Genomic DNA, 14,550 nt, shown 5'->3' with positions numbered 1-14,550 from the left:
TCTGGCTGTGATTCTGTATCATTGAAGATGAATCTCATCTCTGTGTTTAATTTAATGCTTCAAGGCTTTTTTTTTTTTTTTTTTGTAGAAATGAAAACACTCAAGAAAATGAAAGAGGAGAGTTTTAGGACCTGCACTTAGAGAAGGAGCTCATTAATGCTTCAAAATGCAGTTGAAGTGGAGAAAACACTCAACATACCTTTTTATAGCCAACACCCTTGGCAAAATGAAACTCACTGGGGCAATTTCACTTTTGCGTATGTTATTTCAGTGCCAAAAATTGGTTGCACTGTACAGTTTTTGACAATTTTAAAGTCTGTTGTAAGGCTCTTTGACCGATAATTGCGAAAAGTTTTATTTATTTTATTTATTTATTTATATTTTTAAAACAGGAAAAGATTAAGGACAATCGGGCCTGGCTCAGTATAAAACTGATTTTCAGCAGGTTCCTGCTCTGCAGAACATAAAAACCACATACACAACAAAGCTCACACACTAGACAGCTAGAGACAACAACAGACACACAAACCAAGATATTGGGCAACAGGAGGGGCTATAGAGCCGTCTCAATGGTCACAGGTATACCTGTCCATTAAATGGTGAGCAAATGTTATTTTAAATAGTCTTCTTGATGTGATAGTTCTGATGTCCTGTGGGATCTCATTCCAGGTTTTAGTGAGCACATGAAAAAAAGATCTCTGTCCATAACAGTTTCTAAAAGCCGGTAAAGGCAAAAGTCCATTTGTAAAAGATCTCGTAGTGCGCTCAGACCTTGAGCTAAGTTTCGGAACCAATTCGGTTAGAGCAGTTACAGTGTGTCCATTTGAGATTTGATAAAACAAGTTTATCCCATGGCTTATTTTATAGTTCTGAAATGTCAAGGGATTACACAAAGATACAGATGCAGTACAGTGGTTAGTTCCAGTCCAGCCTGGAAGCCTGACATGGATCTTATGAGCTCCATTATAAAGTCTTATTACTGGTTCAATAATCTCATTTGTTGTTAGTGACCAAACAGGTAAACAATACGACAAAGTGGACAGAATGATGGCATGAAGATAGGTTTTTGAAACAGAAAGCAACAAATATGGTCTAATTTTGCTATAAACATATAACTTTTGGTTTAACTTTCTGGTTAGGGTTTGAACATGTTCTTGATAAGTAAGATGTGAGTCAAGATAGACTCCCAAATACTTATATGCTGATACAATTGAAAGCGTTTGATTAGAAAAAGTGATAGGATTGGATATGGATAGCTGTCTCCTAGATGAGTAAAAATACATGCATTGTGTTTTCTTGACATTAAGTGTTAAATGATTATCTTGCAGCCAGTTATGTAAATGCTGCAGATCTGTGTTAAGTTTGTAATTGATTGTGTCGATATTAGAACCAGAAAGAAAAATAACAGTGTCATCAGCATATAGCAAAGAACTAGAAAAATTCAAAACACAAGGAAGATCATTACTATACATAAGGAAAAGTAAAGGACCTAAAATGCTGCCCTGTGGAACTCCCATAGAACACACTCGTGGCTGTGATGTTACTGTGCTGATTCTTACAGTCTGAGATCTATCACTTAAATATGATGTAAACATATCTATTGCGGAAGATGACAAATGAAAAGAAAGAAGTTTGTTTAACAGAATTTGATGATTGACTGTATCAAAAGCTTTCTGAAAATCTATGTATATAACTCCAGTAATCTGACCCTTGTTTAGAGACGCAAAACATGTTCTACAAGTTTCTACAAACATGTCTATTAAAGAACCAATCAGAGAAAAGACCTCATGAAAGACAGAGAGTGAGAGAGAGATCTTCTACAACAAATATTAATACTAGCTTGTCTGTATTACATGCAGCATAAATACTGTATTTTGCTTCGGTTTGTGTTACCATTTCAGTTTCATGTGTCAATGAAGGTTTCGAATGACTGCGCCACGCTCTACTGTTTGAGCTACAGTAATTCAATACAAAAGATAATTGATGATGGCTTTTACACAAGATCTCACCGGACTCATCTTATACATTGTTTGATTAAAGGGATACTTCACCCTAGAATGAAAATTCTGTCATCATTTACTCACCCTAAAGTTGTTCCAAACCTGTATGAATTTCTTCTGCTAAACACAAAGGAAGATATTTTGAAGAATGTCGGTAACCAAACAGTTGATGGGTCCCATTGACTTTCATAGTATGTTTTATTCTCTATACTTTGGAAGTCAATGTGGCCCATCAACTGTTTGGATACTTAGGCATTTGGATTCTTCAAAATATCTTCTTTTGTGTTCTGCAGACGAAAGAAATTCATACAGGTTTGGAACAACTTGAGGGTGAGTAAATGACAGAATTTTTGATTTTTTGGTGAACTACCCCTCTAATAACGATCATAAAATTCAAGTCAAGTCACTTTTTTTAGCACATCATATAATACAGATTGTTTCAAAGCAACCTGTAAGAGTGAGAATGCTGCCAAATTAATCAGTTATGAAACAAGCAGCTCTACAGAAGATAATTCATTATTCAGCTCAAGTCAGTTCAGTGTTGATTCAGTTCAATAAATGACTCAAGTTATTCAATTGTGAAACAACTTCAAAGTCAGCTTATCAGAAAACAACAGTGTCATCATCCAACTAAATTCACAATTTATTGAATATTGTGCTATGAACGTGCTGAAAGCAGGTGGTAAATGTACGTTAATTTCACAGGGCATGTTTACATTTTTTATTGATCACAGAAGCAGTAATTCATTACAACACAGAAGTTCCTGTATCTTAAACAGTGGCGCATGACTATCAATTCCACGGACATGGGTTTGATTCCCAGAGAACGCATGAACTTGGTAAAATGTATACCTCGAACACAATCTAAGTTGATTTGGATAAAAGCTTCTGCCAAATTGAAACATTGCCAAGCATTTTCTACATGATAAAGAGCCATTTCAGGAGTGATGCTGTTCAGTCCCAGTAAAGTACACCAGAACAATGTAATCTGCTGCATCCTACACAACCTAGCTCTCAGAAGCCACCTGACAGATGGCAAGCAAATTGTTTTTAGCACAGATGTTTTGGTTATGCTTGTACTGTTACCCGATTTGCTTAAATCATTTAGAGAATTAGATGTTAAAACAACACAGACAGCATGGATAAATAAACAGCGCGATTCAATCTTAGAGAATCTCCTACTCTCTCTTACTTTCTGTCCTTCCTTTGTTTCTTTACCTCTTCTCCATCTTCAGCTCCCTTCTTCCTACTGTTTTACATTAAAGAATAATGTATGTGTGAGGGAGAAGCAGCAGGCAAACGCAATAAAACACATAGCTGACAAGATCTTAATTGAGCTTCTGGATTCAGCTCAAGAACACACAAAAAATCTAATAAGAGCACAGCGAAGTGAGGGAAGGAGGAGGGAACGGGTTGGTGGGCATGGGGAAATGTATTAGTGGGAGGAGAGGTAGATGGTGAATGAGAGATGGTGAGCGGGAATGCAAGAGTGAGTTGGTACAAAAGTTAAGAGGAGAGCAGGAGGCCGGAGAAAGGTGAAGAGACGTAAGAAGAATTCAACTTAATGTTCTCAGTCCTCTGAGGAGATGCATGAATCTCACATCATCAATAAAAAAAGCTAAAGGTTGATCAGTCAAGCTGACATTGAATTAATGGATTGAGAGAAACACGAGGAGAGGAAAAGTGTTGAAATTGCTGCGCTGGGAAGGAAGATTAAATAGAAGAGGCACTTTTAATCTGTAATACTTTCGGATTCAGAACACTTTCTTCTGAGTGTGTGCAGTGTGCTTATATACTTTAGGAATGCACGTCTCTTTGTAGAACAGAAAATCCCAACGTCAACTGAAGAATTTTTTATCCTCTTAAAAAATGTATTCGCTCCCTTTGTCTCTCTCTCTCTCTCTCTCTCTCTCTCTCTCTCTCTCTCTCTCTCTCTCTCTCTCTCTCTCTCTCTCTCTCTCTCTCTCTCTCTCTCTCTCTCTCTCTCTCTCTCTCTCTGTTCCTCACACAGAAGAAGATGAGGGCTATTGATTAAGCCTGCTTTAATTTAATGTATCTGTCAGTTTTAATTGAACAAAGATGAATGAATGTATAATGTCAGTGGGTAGTGAAAGTGGGGAAGCTGAGGTATTACAGCCACAATAATAGTATGTTCTTCTTAAGGTTGACACAGGGGCTTGTGAAGCCTAGCTTATCTATATATACACACAAATAAACAGTTTGTGTGTGTAGTGTTGAGACTCTAAAACCAGTAAAAAATATAATGTCTAAATAAATAATTTATCACTCATCTACTCTCTCCTTGCTTTTCAGTGTGACTCAGATTTGATATCCCTTTCCAAAATCATATGGTACTAGTAGACTTGGTAGACCTCTGCATATTCTCTAATTTTAATAAGAATATTGTAATGTAGCATTTTCCTTAGCTTTTTCAGGAAATGTTTTTGTTTAAATTTTACAAAACCTTATATTTACAGCTCAGTTGTGCACCAGGTCAATGGTTCACAGATAAAAAAATTCATTTAAATTAATTAACAGATTTGTTTATTAAATGCACAGTTTATCATATTATTATTTCCTGAAATTATGCATTAAAGACATTTATAAAGTCTTTTTAACTTTCTATCCATCAAAGAATCCTGAAAAAAGTGGTATCCACAAAAAATATTAGGCATCACAACATTGATAATAAGAAGAAATGCTACCTGAGAACCAAATCAGCATATTTGAATGATTTCTGAAGGATGATGTGATACTGAAGACTGGACAAATGTCTGCTAAATTCAGCTTTGCCATCACAGGAATCAATTGCATTTTTAAATTATATTCAATTTACAATAAAAAAAAAAGAAAAGTTATTTAAAATATTTCACAAAAAGAGTTTCTTTTATAATCTTACCGACCCCGAACTTTTGAACAGTTCTGTATTGTGCTACTTCACATGATACCATGACACGCAAGTGTGAATATCATAGATTTCTGTGCTGGATACTGGCGACCAGTTTCAGTGTACTTGTTAAGCTATTGTGCTGTTCTTATTATAGTTCAAGGTTGTTGTTACTGCTGTATCTCTCTATGTGAGTATGATGTTATCAATTTGTTTATTAATTATGAAGCAATTATTCTCAATCCTGTACTTAAAGTTTCCAACCCATTGGCATTTACATTGACACTACAAAACGTCATTTTTACTGCATGAAATGATGTATTTTGGGTGTGTGCTTGTTTACTGTACGTCAGGATTATGCAAATCCTGGCATGAATTACAGATGAATCCAAATGAGTTCATTAAACTGAAATTGTTGTTGTTTGGAGTCATAGTTTCACAGCTTGTGTATGGGATTCAGAGTAATTAAAATAGAAATTATGTAAGTGTGTTTAAAGCGATGACAGTGTTTTTAAGCTTAGTGTCTCCTGTGTCTATTTTTCTCTCTCTACAGGAAAATAATTGAGGTGAAGATTATAGATGATGAAGAGTATGAAAAGAACAAAGCCTTCAGCATTGAGTTAGGAGAGCCTGTGCTACTCAAGATTGGACAAAAACATGGTAAATTGTGTAAATATGTGTGTGCACATATATTCTTACATATTCTGTCTGAATGTCAATTATGCAATATTCAGAGCTGATTTTACATTTTAATTACATTTCTGCACTTTAATTAAATTTAAATGGTGCATTAAGCGATTTCTGAGAAACGCTGTTGATATTTGAAATCACCGAAACAAACACGCCCCTACCGAAAAGCATCACACCCCTATATTGATAGCTCCGCCCCCAAATTCACAAACACACTATGCAACACAGGCACCTCCCCCCTTATGACTGTATTATGCCCCTCACTTCTTATTGGCTACAAGTGTACAAGTCACTTCTTATTGGCTACAACCTTTAAGTCTGGACCCGATGACAACGCAGTGCTGAAGTGCCAACTAGTCTCTCCCTATGTAGGATCCCTTTACCACTCCAGATAAAGCGTCGTCGGGAAACTCAATTCGCGTATCTACCCCGAATTGATAAAATAAAATAAAATTCTGTATCAAAAATTATAAGGAAACACCAGTACTTTGTTTAGGCTTGGTTTGTAGGGAATTCCAAACCTGCGCACATACATTCAAACGCACTTAACTATAGAACCAATTCTTAATGCGCATGTGAACGCCATCAGCATTTATCACAGGTTCGCGTTTAAAGTCTGTGTAGAGAGAATTGTGTCGTCTTAGCGGCCCCTAATTTAATAACAAATGATCGTTGTGACGGAAGCGAATCAATCAAAACTAACTTTAGCTGGTAAATAACATGAACCGCTATAAAGCCAAAACAATCTCTGTTACCTTAAATTATAGGTTTATCTCTGTAAAGCTGCTTTGAAACAATCTACATTGTTAAAAGCGCTATATAAATGAAGATGACTTGACATGACTTGACTGACTAAGTGACATAGCAAACCTGACACAGAATTGCAATCCGCATTTGAATTTTAAAGGATTAAAATGGAATAAAATTAAACGAAATTCACGCAATGTGTATTTTTTAACTAGAAAACGAAAGTTGGAGTGTTGGCTTGCAATAATAATAATAATTCTCTGAAAGTTCTTCAAATAAATATAGAAGTACTAAAATCTCTTATTCTTGCCCCTTTGCAAAATAACTAAGCAAATGTTTATATCTTGCAATTTGGACTTTATATCTCGCAATTCTGACTTTATTTCTCATTGTTAGAATTGTAAACAATCGTGAGATAAAAATCGCAATTATCTTACAAAAAATTTTATTCTGTGGCGGAAACAAGCTTCCATACAAAACTGGTCAAATTAGTCATTAGTAAAGGTTAAGTTTTTGTGTGTGGACAACATTTGTGTGTGTGGATCTTCTATATACCATCCATTATTCTCACAATTTCACACTTTTGCTAATCGGATTGATAGTAATAAGAGACTGCTTGCTAATTAGCCATTGGATCACAGCAGACGGAAACAGCCGAATGTCTCCTGCTTTATTAACACCAGCAGTTGCTTTTGTACCACTTTCTGCTGCACTCAGACAATAAAATAAAGCGTGCAAATGAGCAGTGCTGTCGAAGCTGCAAATAAAATGATTGTGGGGGTCATTTAAAGAGGAGAACATGAACAAAGTAATGAAAGGTTACAGATAAAAGAAAAGAAAAGGGCTAAATTAAAAAACAGAAGTGGACGAATCGAGCGTTCAGGATGAGCAGTGATTACATAATGCTCTTTTAAACTTAAAGACGTGTTTTTAATGGAATGAAAATGTTCAAACTATTTCACTCTTTCTCTTTGCATGCATCATTTCACATCCTTTGGCTTAGTAAATAATGTGTACTGTAGGAAATATGTTTACAGTAAATGCAGGCTGTGAAGTTTTTTACCTCAGGAAAAAGTGCTGTCTCAATATCACCTCATCTTAGCAGTGTGACTGGAGGCTATCACTATTCTCTACATTATTTATACAGCCTTCTCCGCCAATGACCCTTCAATCATAAACGCCTTATTTTGCAATTCAATTAGCATAGTGACGCTCATAAGATTTATGAAATTTCCTGCTTGTCAGTTTTAGAAATTGAGAAGTGTATCTTTCCATCCAGCCATCAGTCACAGTTATACTGTACCTGGTTATTTTCTCTGATTATCTTCATGAGATTTAATATCTACATTCTATAGCTGGAGAAATATAGGGAATACATTTCTAATATACTGTTATTCTTTGTCTACTTTGTCATGTTTGTGTATGTGTGTACTGTAGGGGACTCTAATGAAAATAAGCTGGAGATTGGGGTGGATGAAGAGGAAGTAGCTAAAATGGGATGTCCTAGTCTGGGAGAGCATATCAGATTGGAGGTGGTGATTGAAGAGTCCTATGAATTTAAGGTAGAACTTCCTCTATTTCCCTTAAAGCTACAATATGTAAGATTTTTGTAATAAAATATCCAAAAATCACTTGCACAGTGTGATGTATTTCCTGCAGTTGTGTACTTACAATATCCCAAAAGTTCCCAAAGATTTTTTATTTCAGAGAAATTCCCATTTTAAATAATGGCTCGTCCGTGTTCACTTGTCGCCTGTCAATGAGGTAATATCCGTGTTATCCCTGGTTTCCGCTCGTACTGCCTTAGTAACCATGGCGACAGACGTGGACAATTGCGTTATGTCTAGCGGCACGCTCACGCTGTTGTTGTTTCATTCAAACATTATGGACCATGGCAAGCAGACTTTGGGACAAAAGGAGAATTAAAACGAGGATCAATATCAGCGTGGCGTTTTCGAGATGGTGAGAGCTCAACGTCCGTGACAAACTTCGACTTGACATGTACTTCATTAGACAGATGAGCAAATGTACATAAAACTAATCAATGTTATATAGCTCAACATGATGAAGTGTTAGAATATGATCAGTATGTTATTGTAATGTTGATCTAGCTTACTGCTAGTCTCATCCAGACAAACTAACACATAGAATAACATTATAACTTTCAACACACTCAAATGCAGTTTAGTGTGATAGTGTAGACCAGGTGAAACAGCGCTGCGTTACCTCACAAGTTTCATTCGTCTAATAAACTGACCTGTGCGAGTAGTAATTCATTTGCAATTCATAGCATTTGCAGGTAGTTCGGTAGAATGAAATGTCCTTATTCCTTTATATCCGCAGGACTCGCGTGTGGCACTGATATCTGTCTCTCATTAGCAATCGCGCCGTGCTTCATACCACAGTCATGTTAAAAACATCAATGTATTTACTCATTCATAAACATTATTAGATCCATCAGCATGACGACAAGTTCCATAATTCCGCTTATGCGTCATCAACCGACGCCTTGATCACAGAAAAAAAAAATACATATTGTAAGTTGAGCAACAATGCAAAATGAGTTACGAAAAATTGTTATTTAGCAATGCATGGTGATTAATGTGAAATATTTAAGCAGTACCACCACAGCCATGCTAATATTCAGTATTATTGTGAGTGTGAACAATTCTCTCTATATATATATATTCTATATATATTCTTTATATATATATATATAAATAATAATAATTTCTATAAGTTTTTAAAATGTGGCTGCACCTGTGTGTGTGTGTGTGTGTGTGTGTGTGTGTGTGTGTGTAGAGTACAGTGGATAAGCTCATTAAGAAGACTAACCTGGCTCTGGTAGTCGGCAGCAGTAGCTGGAGAGAGCAGTTTGTTAGTGCTGTTACTGTGAGCGCAGGTAAGCTACTTCCTGTTTGTTCATCCTTTATATTTTGTCACATGAGCATCATTGAGGCACCTGTACAATTAGGTCTTTGGTGTTTTATGCCCCCAACGTCGCCTTCCAGGCAGCGAGGGGATGGGTAGGTTTAAGGTTGAGGGTAGGGTTAGCTGCCTCTAAGGAGCCATTGGGGGCATAAAACACCATCGAGCGTACAATTATGAATATGCATTAATGTGCAAAGACACATTCAATTAATCAAAAGAGAAAGTAAAGACATTTATAATGTTACAAAAAAATTATATTTCAAATAAATGCTGTTCTTTTGAACTTTCTATGCATCAAATATTAAGCAGCAAAATAAGAAATGATTAGAAATGTTTTTTTTAGCACCAAATCATCATATTAGAATGATTTATGAAGGATCATGTGACTGAAGACTGGAGTAATAATGGTGAAAATTCAGCCATCACAAGAATATATTATAAAACATTTGAATATATATTTGAAATATATATTTTCCCTGGTTCTCTGTAATATACATTATAATATATATTTTAAAACACATTCAAATAGAAAACAGCTATTTTAAATTGTAAAAAATATATATTTTTAAATATGTTCCTTGAGGTTAGATAATAATAATGTTAAGTATTTGCACAAATATATTCACAAAAAAAAAAAGTATTTATAAAAGTCCAGGGGATCATGACACATTGCATAAGAAACAATATCAAAGCCCACTCTCTATGTGTTTTGAAAACATTATCCAGAAAAGCATAATTTACATACAAATCATTATGGAATCTTTTACTTATGATTTACAATGTAATGGCTGTTGGCTGCTACAAATTTCAACAAAAAGTGACAAAAAGAGTGCAAAGATGTTCTTATACGAGGCACATTTTCATACAGCTTTAACTCTCTAATGCCCACCAACACAATCTACTCCTCTCTCTGTGAACTCTCAGGTGATGACAATGAGGAGGAGAGCGGTGAAGAGCGTCTTCCGTCCTGCTTTGATTATATCATGCACTTCCTCACAGTCTTCTGGAAGGTTCTGTTTGCCTTCGTCCCGCCAACAGAGTACTGGAACGGATGGGCATGCTTCATTGTGTCCATCTGTCTGATTGGTGCGTTGACGGCGGTCACAGGAGATCTCGCTTCTCACTTCGGGTGCACCATTGGTCTGAAGGATTCAGTCACTGCCGTGGTCTTTGTTGCCTTGGGGACATCTGTCCCAGGTAAGTGTCCAAGTTACCACATAATACAGAGAAATCGTTTCTCCTCTCTCTTTACATGTAAGAGAGAATTCATTAATTCAGGGATTAAATTAATGTATGAAACAATTTTAATCAAAGAAAAATCGATATTTTTACATTTTCTGAAGAACACGTGAATTGTGCTTCCGCATTCAAAACCCTCCTGTAGTATGCTAGGGTGTTGTGGATAGTTTCCAGTCTGTGTGTGCGTTCATGTTTTTATATCCCAGTGGGGACTTGAATGCACACTGACTCGTGGGGACTCATGTCACTGTAGGGACCTAAATTGAGGTCCCCATGAGGAAACAATAAATCATACAGAAGGAGGTTTTTTTAAAAATGTAAAAATGCAGAAGGTTTTCTGTGATGGCTAGGTTTATGGGTAGTGTTAGTGTAAGGGTATAGAATATACAGTTTGTACAGTATTAAAAACCATTACGTCTATGGAGAGTCCCCACAAAGATAGCGAACCAGACGCGTATGTGTGTTTGTTTTTGACTAGATTGTATATAGTTTGTAGGATGTTCTAGGTCGTTGAGCCTATCCTAAGTCTCTATAACCTAGAAAGCACCACTAGAACGAACAGTAATAATGTATTAAGTGTTTTTTATATATGGTATTTTCCATGTAGTATTACTTCTTAAAATGTCTAATAATAAAATCATAATTCAATTTTTTTTAAATTGTTTTCATTAATTAAAGTTGAAAAAGATGAAAACTAAAAAAATATATATTTTTTTTAAATAGTAAAATTACTAAAACTAAGATAAATGAAAGCAAAACAGAGAAATATAAAAGCTAATTCAAAATATTAATAAATGCTATGATAGTACATAAACAATACTAAAATAACACTTTAGCTGTGTCTCATTTCGAAGGAGGTCACATTTGTCGGTCACATACTGTAGGTCATAAAAGGTGCCTTATTTCAGAACAGGAACCATTATAAAATTGACTGTTATTCCTAGTGAAGCGTAAATAGTTTTTTGATTTTGGAATGTGTTGGTCAGTTTACTGAAATGAAGCGGCCTACAAATGTGACCTCTGGAGGACGCAGCCTTTGAAATGAGTCACAGCTTGTTATTCTACATACATGCCACGGCTGTATTACCTAGCAGACGCTTTTCATCATCATAGACCAGGTTTATGATTTTGGCCGTGTGTGTTTTAGCGCGTCTGGTTATGTTTGCATCTGGTGTATCAGTACATGTCTGTACTATATGTGTGTCTACTTAATTTTTCTTTAATTCTTTCCAGTGCACTTCACCTGAACCATGTCTCTTTTTTCTCTCTTCCTCCTTTTTCTTTCTCTTCCTTTTTTCTCATTTCCTCTTTTGCTTCTGTCTTTTGTTTAGCCCATTCCCTTTCCTTGACCTCTCTGTTTGATACTTCCCACTTCAACTTTCAGTCAAATCCTGTTCTCTTTTTCATTCAATAACAAGATCTTGCAGTTCAAGCTGTAATTGTATTAGTCTGATGATAATTTAATTCTGTCTCTCTTTGCACAGACACTTTTGCCAGTAAGGTTGCTGCCATCCAAGACCAGTATGCTGACGCCTCCATTGGTAATGTGACGGGCAGCAACGCTGTCAATGTTTTCCTGGGCATCGGTGTGGCGTGGACCATTGCTGCTGTATACTGGCGTACCAAAGGCAAACCTTTCCTCGTGGAGCCGGGCTCTCTGGCCTTCTCCGTCACACTCTTCACTGTGATGGCTGTGGTGGCCGTCAGTGTGCTGTTGTATCGCCGGCGCCCCTCAGTGGCTGGAGGAGAGCTAGGCGGTCCACGGACTTGCAAGATATTGACATCCTTGCTTTTCGTTTGCCTATGGCTGATCTATATCCTGTTGTCCTCACTGGAAACATACTGCCACATCCCTGGATTCTGAGGCAGCAAGGCCTCATATTATTTAAGCTTTGAGAGGAATATGAGAATGGCCACTGAAGGAGCATTTTTGTTTTGTATTTATTCAATATTTATCTTTAAAACTTTTATTAAGTCTGATAAGTCAGTTTTTGTAATTTTCCATTTTCTTCCTTAAAGGGATAGTTCACCCCAAAAAAGTCATCATTCACAGCTTCCCATATAAAAAGTTATTTGTTTTAAAACAAATTTTAAGAAATGTACTTTTAGGGAGCGATATGATGGTAAGTAAATGATGACAGTTTTTTTTTTTTTTTTGTTTTTTTGGATAAACTATCCCTTTCAATTAGTTTGAATGCAGTATATTAAACATCATTCCTTGTTCCCTTGCCTTACACTTGTATCCGTCTCTCAGTGCTGTCTTAAATTTTTCCAAACCTGTAACCAAATGACTTTTTTTTTTTTTTTTTACTCCCGTTTGAGCCAATCCGAGTTTTCGGTTACTAAATGAAGTGGTTTACTTTTTTGCTCTCTTTTTATATGATATGTGTCAGTATTACTCTTGTGTAACTGTAATGAGACTATTTTAAAAGACATTTAAATGAACAGAGTGATCAAACATGAACTTTGAGTTATTAAGAGCTGACTAAACAAACTGAATGGACTTACTATATCTTGTGTAAGAAGAAAAGCATGTTTCAGGACTTAATAAGAATCGGACATATGGTCTGAAAAGCATGTCGAGTTCATAACTAATCATATATCATGAATGAAGGCTGACATTATTGGGAAGTCAAATAGCAAAAAGGAATGAAACTCAAAAAAAGTGTGGAAAATGGACTGGAATAATCCCAAAGAGGATGGAAGAGCAATTGGAAAAATAAGTGACGGTGCTGAATATCATTCAAAATAATTCTAATTTAAACATGTATATAGTGTGTGTGAGTGAGAGAGAGAGAGAGAGAGAGAGAGAGAGAGAGAGAGAGAGAGAGAGAGAGAGAGAGAGAGAGAGAGAGAGCACCCAACCAAGAATAAACCGCTCATCTGATGTTCTCTTGAAATAACAAACCACGTAATTGATGTAATTAGCTGTCTGTATCTATCTGTATTTGTCTTGTCCCATGATGGTCACGCTCCTTGACATCAAATGTTCCATAGAAAATACTAGCCAGTTAACATGATGTGACATTTGGCATGGTGACAAATGCTCTTACTGACTGTATACCACACTGTATCCCTTAGTTCACCCAAAAATTACAACTCTGAGCATTTACTCACCCTCATGTCATTCCAAACCCATATGACCCATGAAACATAAAAGGAGATGTTTAGCAGAATGTTCATGCTGCTCTTTTCTATACAACATTAGTTAGCCGACATTGACCACCCTTACATAAAAGATAAATATTTCAAACATAGTCAATATAGTAAGTATACTGAAATCAATGTGCTTATAAGTATACTACTTAACAAAATTAGCCCATTTTTTTAGTTTATAAAGTATACAATTAAGTGTAGTAAACTTTGAGTACACAACTAGTTCACATCTAAATTAAATTTTTTTTATTGCAACTATACTACAAGTGAACTTAAGTTATCCCGTTAGTTCACTAGCTATACACCTCTAGCCCACTTTTTAGTTTATGAAAGTGCACTTTAAAGTATATTCTCAGAAAACTACTAATTTTAAAGAAATTTAATACTGCAAGTATTCCTGTTTTCTTCAAGTGAACTTAATATCATACTTAGGTATACTTAAGTTATACATAATTTTGTCTTAAGTACATAAAAAGTATGCAACTGAAATAAGTATGTTCTCTTATTTTTATTTAAAAATAGTATATTGATAGCACACTTGAATACAGTTTTTTTTTTTTAATAAGGACATGTGCTGTCATGCTCCAAAAACTCACCATAAAAGCACTGCAAAAGTAGTCCATAAGAGCAAATGCAAATGAAATCATATGGTGGAAGGGAACATTTTCAGTCTGTTCCTTACACAAAGTTAGGTGTGTCTTCAGAATATAGCAAGTCACACTGATTACTTTTATAATGCTTTTTTTTTTTTTTTTTTTTTTTTCATTTCTGGATTAAAAATACGGGTTTAGAATGAAATGAGGGTGCATGAAAAAAGAATACACTTAATTGCAACAAACGCTTTTATTGATCAGTATTGGTTGTTTTATTATGTCTGCCACAGTGAATTTTCAGTTGTTA

General features: G+C 35.6%; 1 protein-coding gene across 1 annotated transcript in view; it reads left to right on the top strand.

The window, feature by feature from the left end:
* Positions 1-12,949, top strand: part of slc8a4b (solute carrier family 8 member 4b) — a 93,540-nt gene extending 80,591 nt beyond the window's left edge. Inside the window, exons 5-9 of the mRNA XM_079866761.1 lie at positions 5,441-5,547; positions 7,762-7,886; positions 9,127-9,226; positions 10,180-10,452; positions 11,979-12,949. Of these exons, the coding sequence (XP_079722887.1) occupies positions 5,441-5,547; positions 7,762-7,886; positions 9,127-9,226; positions 10,180-10,452; positions 11,979-12,358 (985 nt within the window). The 3' untranslated portion in view covers positions 12,359-12,949. The remainder of the gene's footprint in view (positions 1-5,440; positions 5,548-7,761; positions 7,887-9,126; positions 9,227-10,179; positions 10,453-11,978) is intronic.
* Positions 12,950-14,550: the final 1,601 nt, after the last annotated feature.

This window comes from Squalius cephalus (assembly GCF_949319135.1).
Source record: "Squalius cephalus genome assembly, chromosome: 3".
NCBI lineage: Eukaryota > Metazoa > Chordata > Actinopteri > Cypriniformes > Leuciscidae > Squalius > Squalius cephalus.
This window is presented reverse-complemented; position numbering and strand designations above follow the sequence as displayed.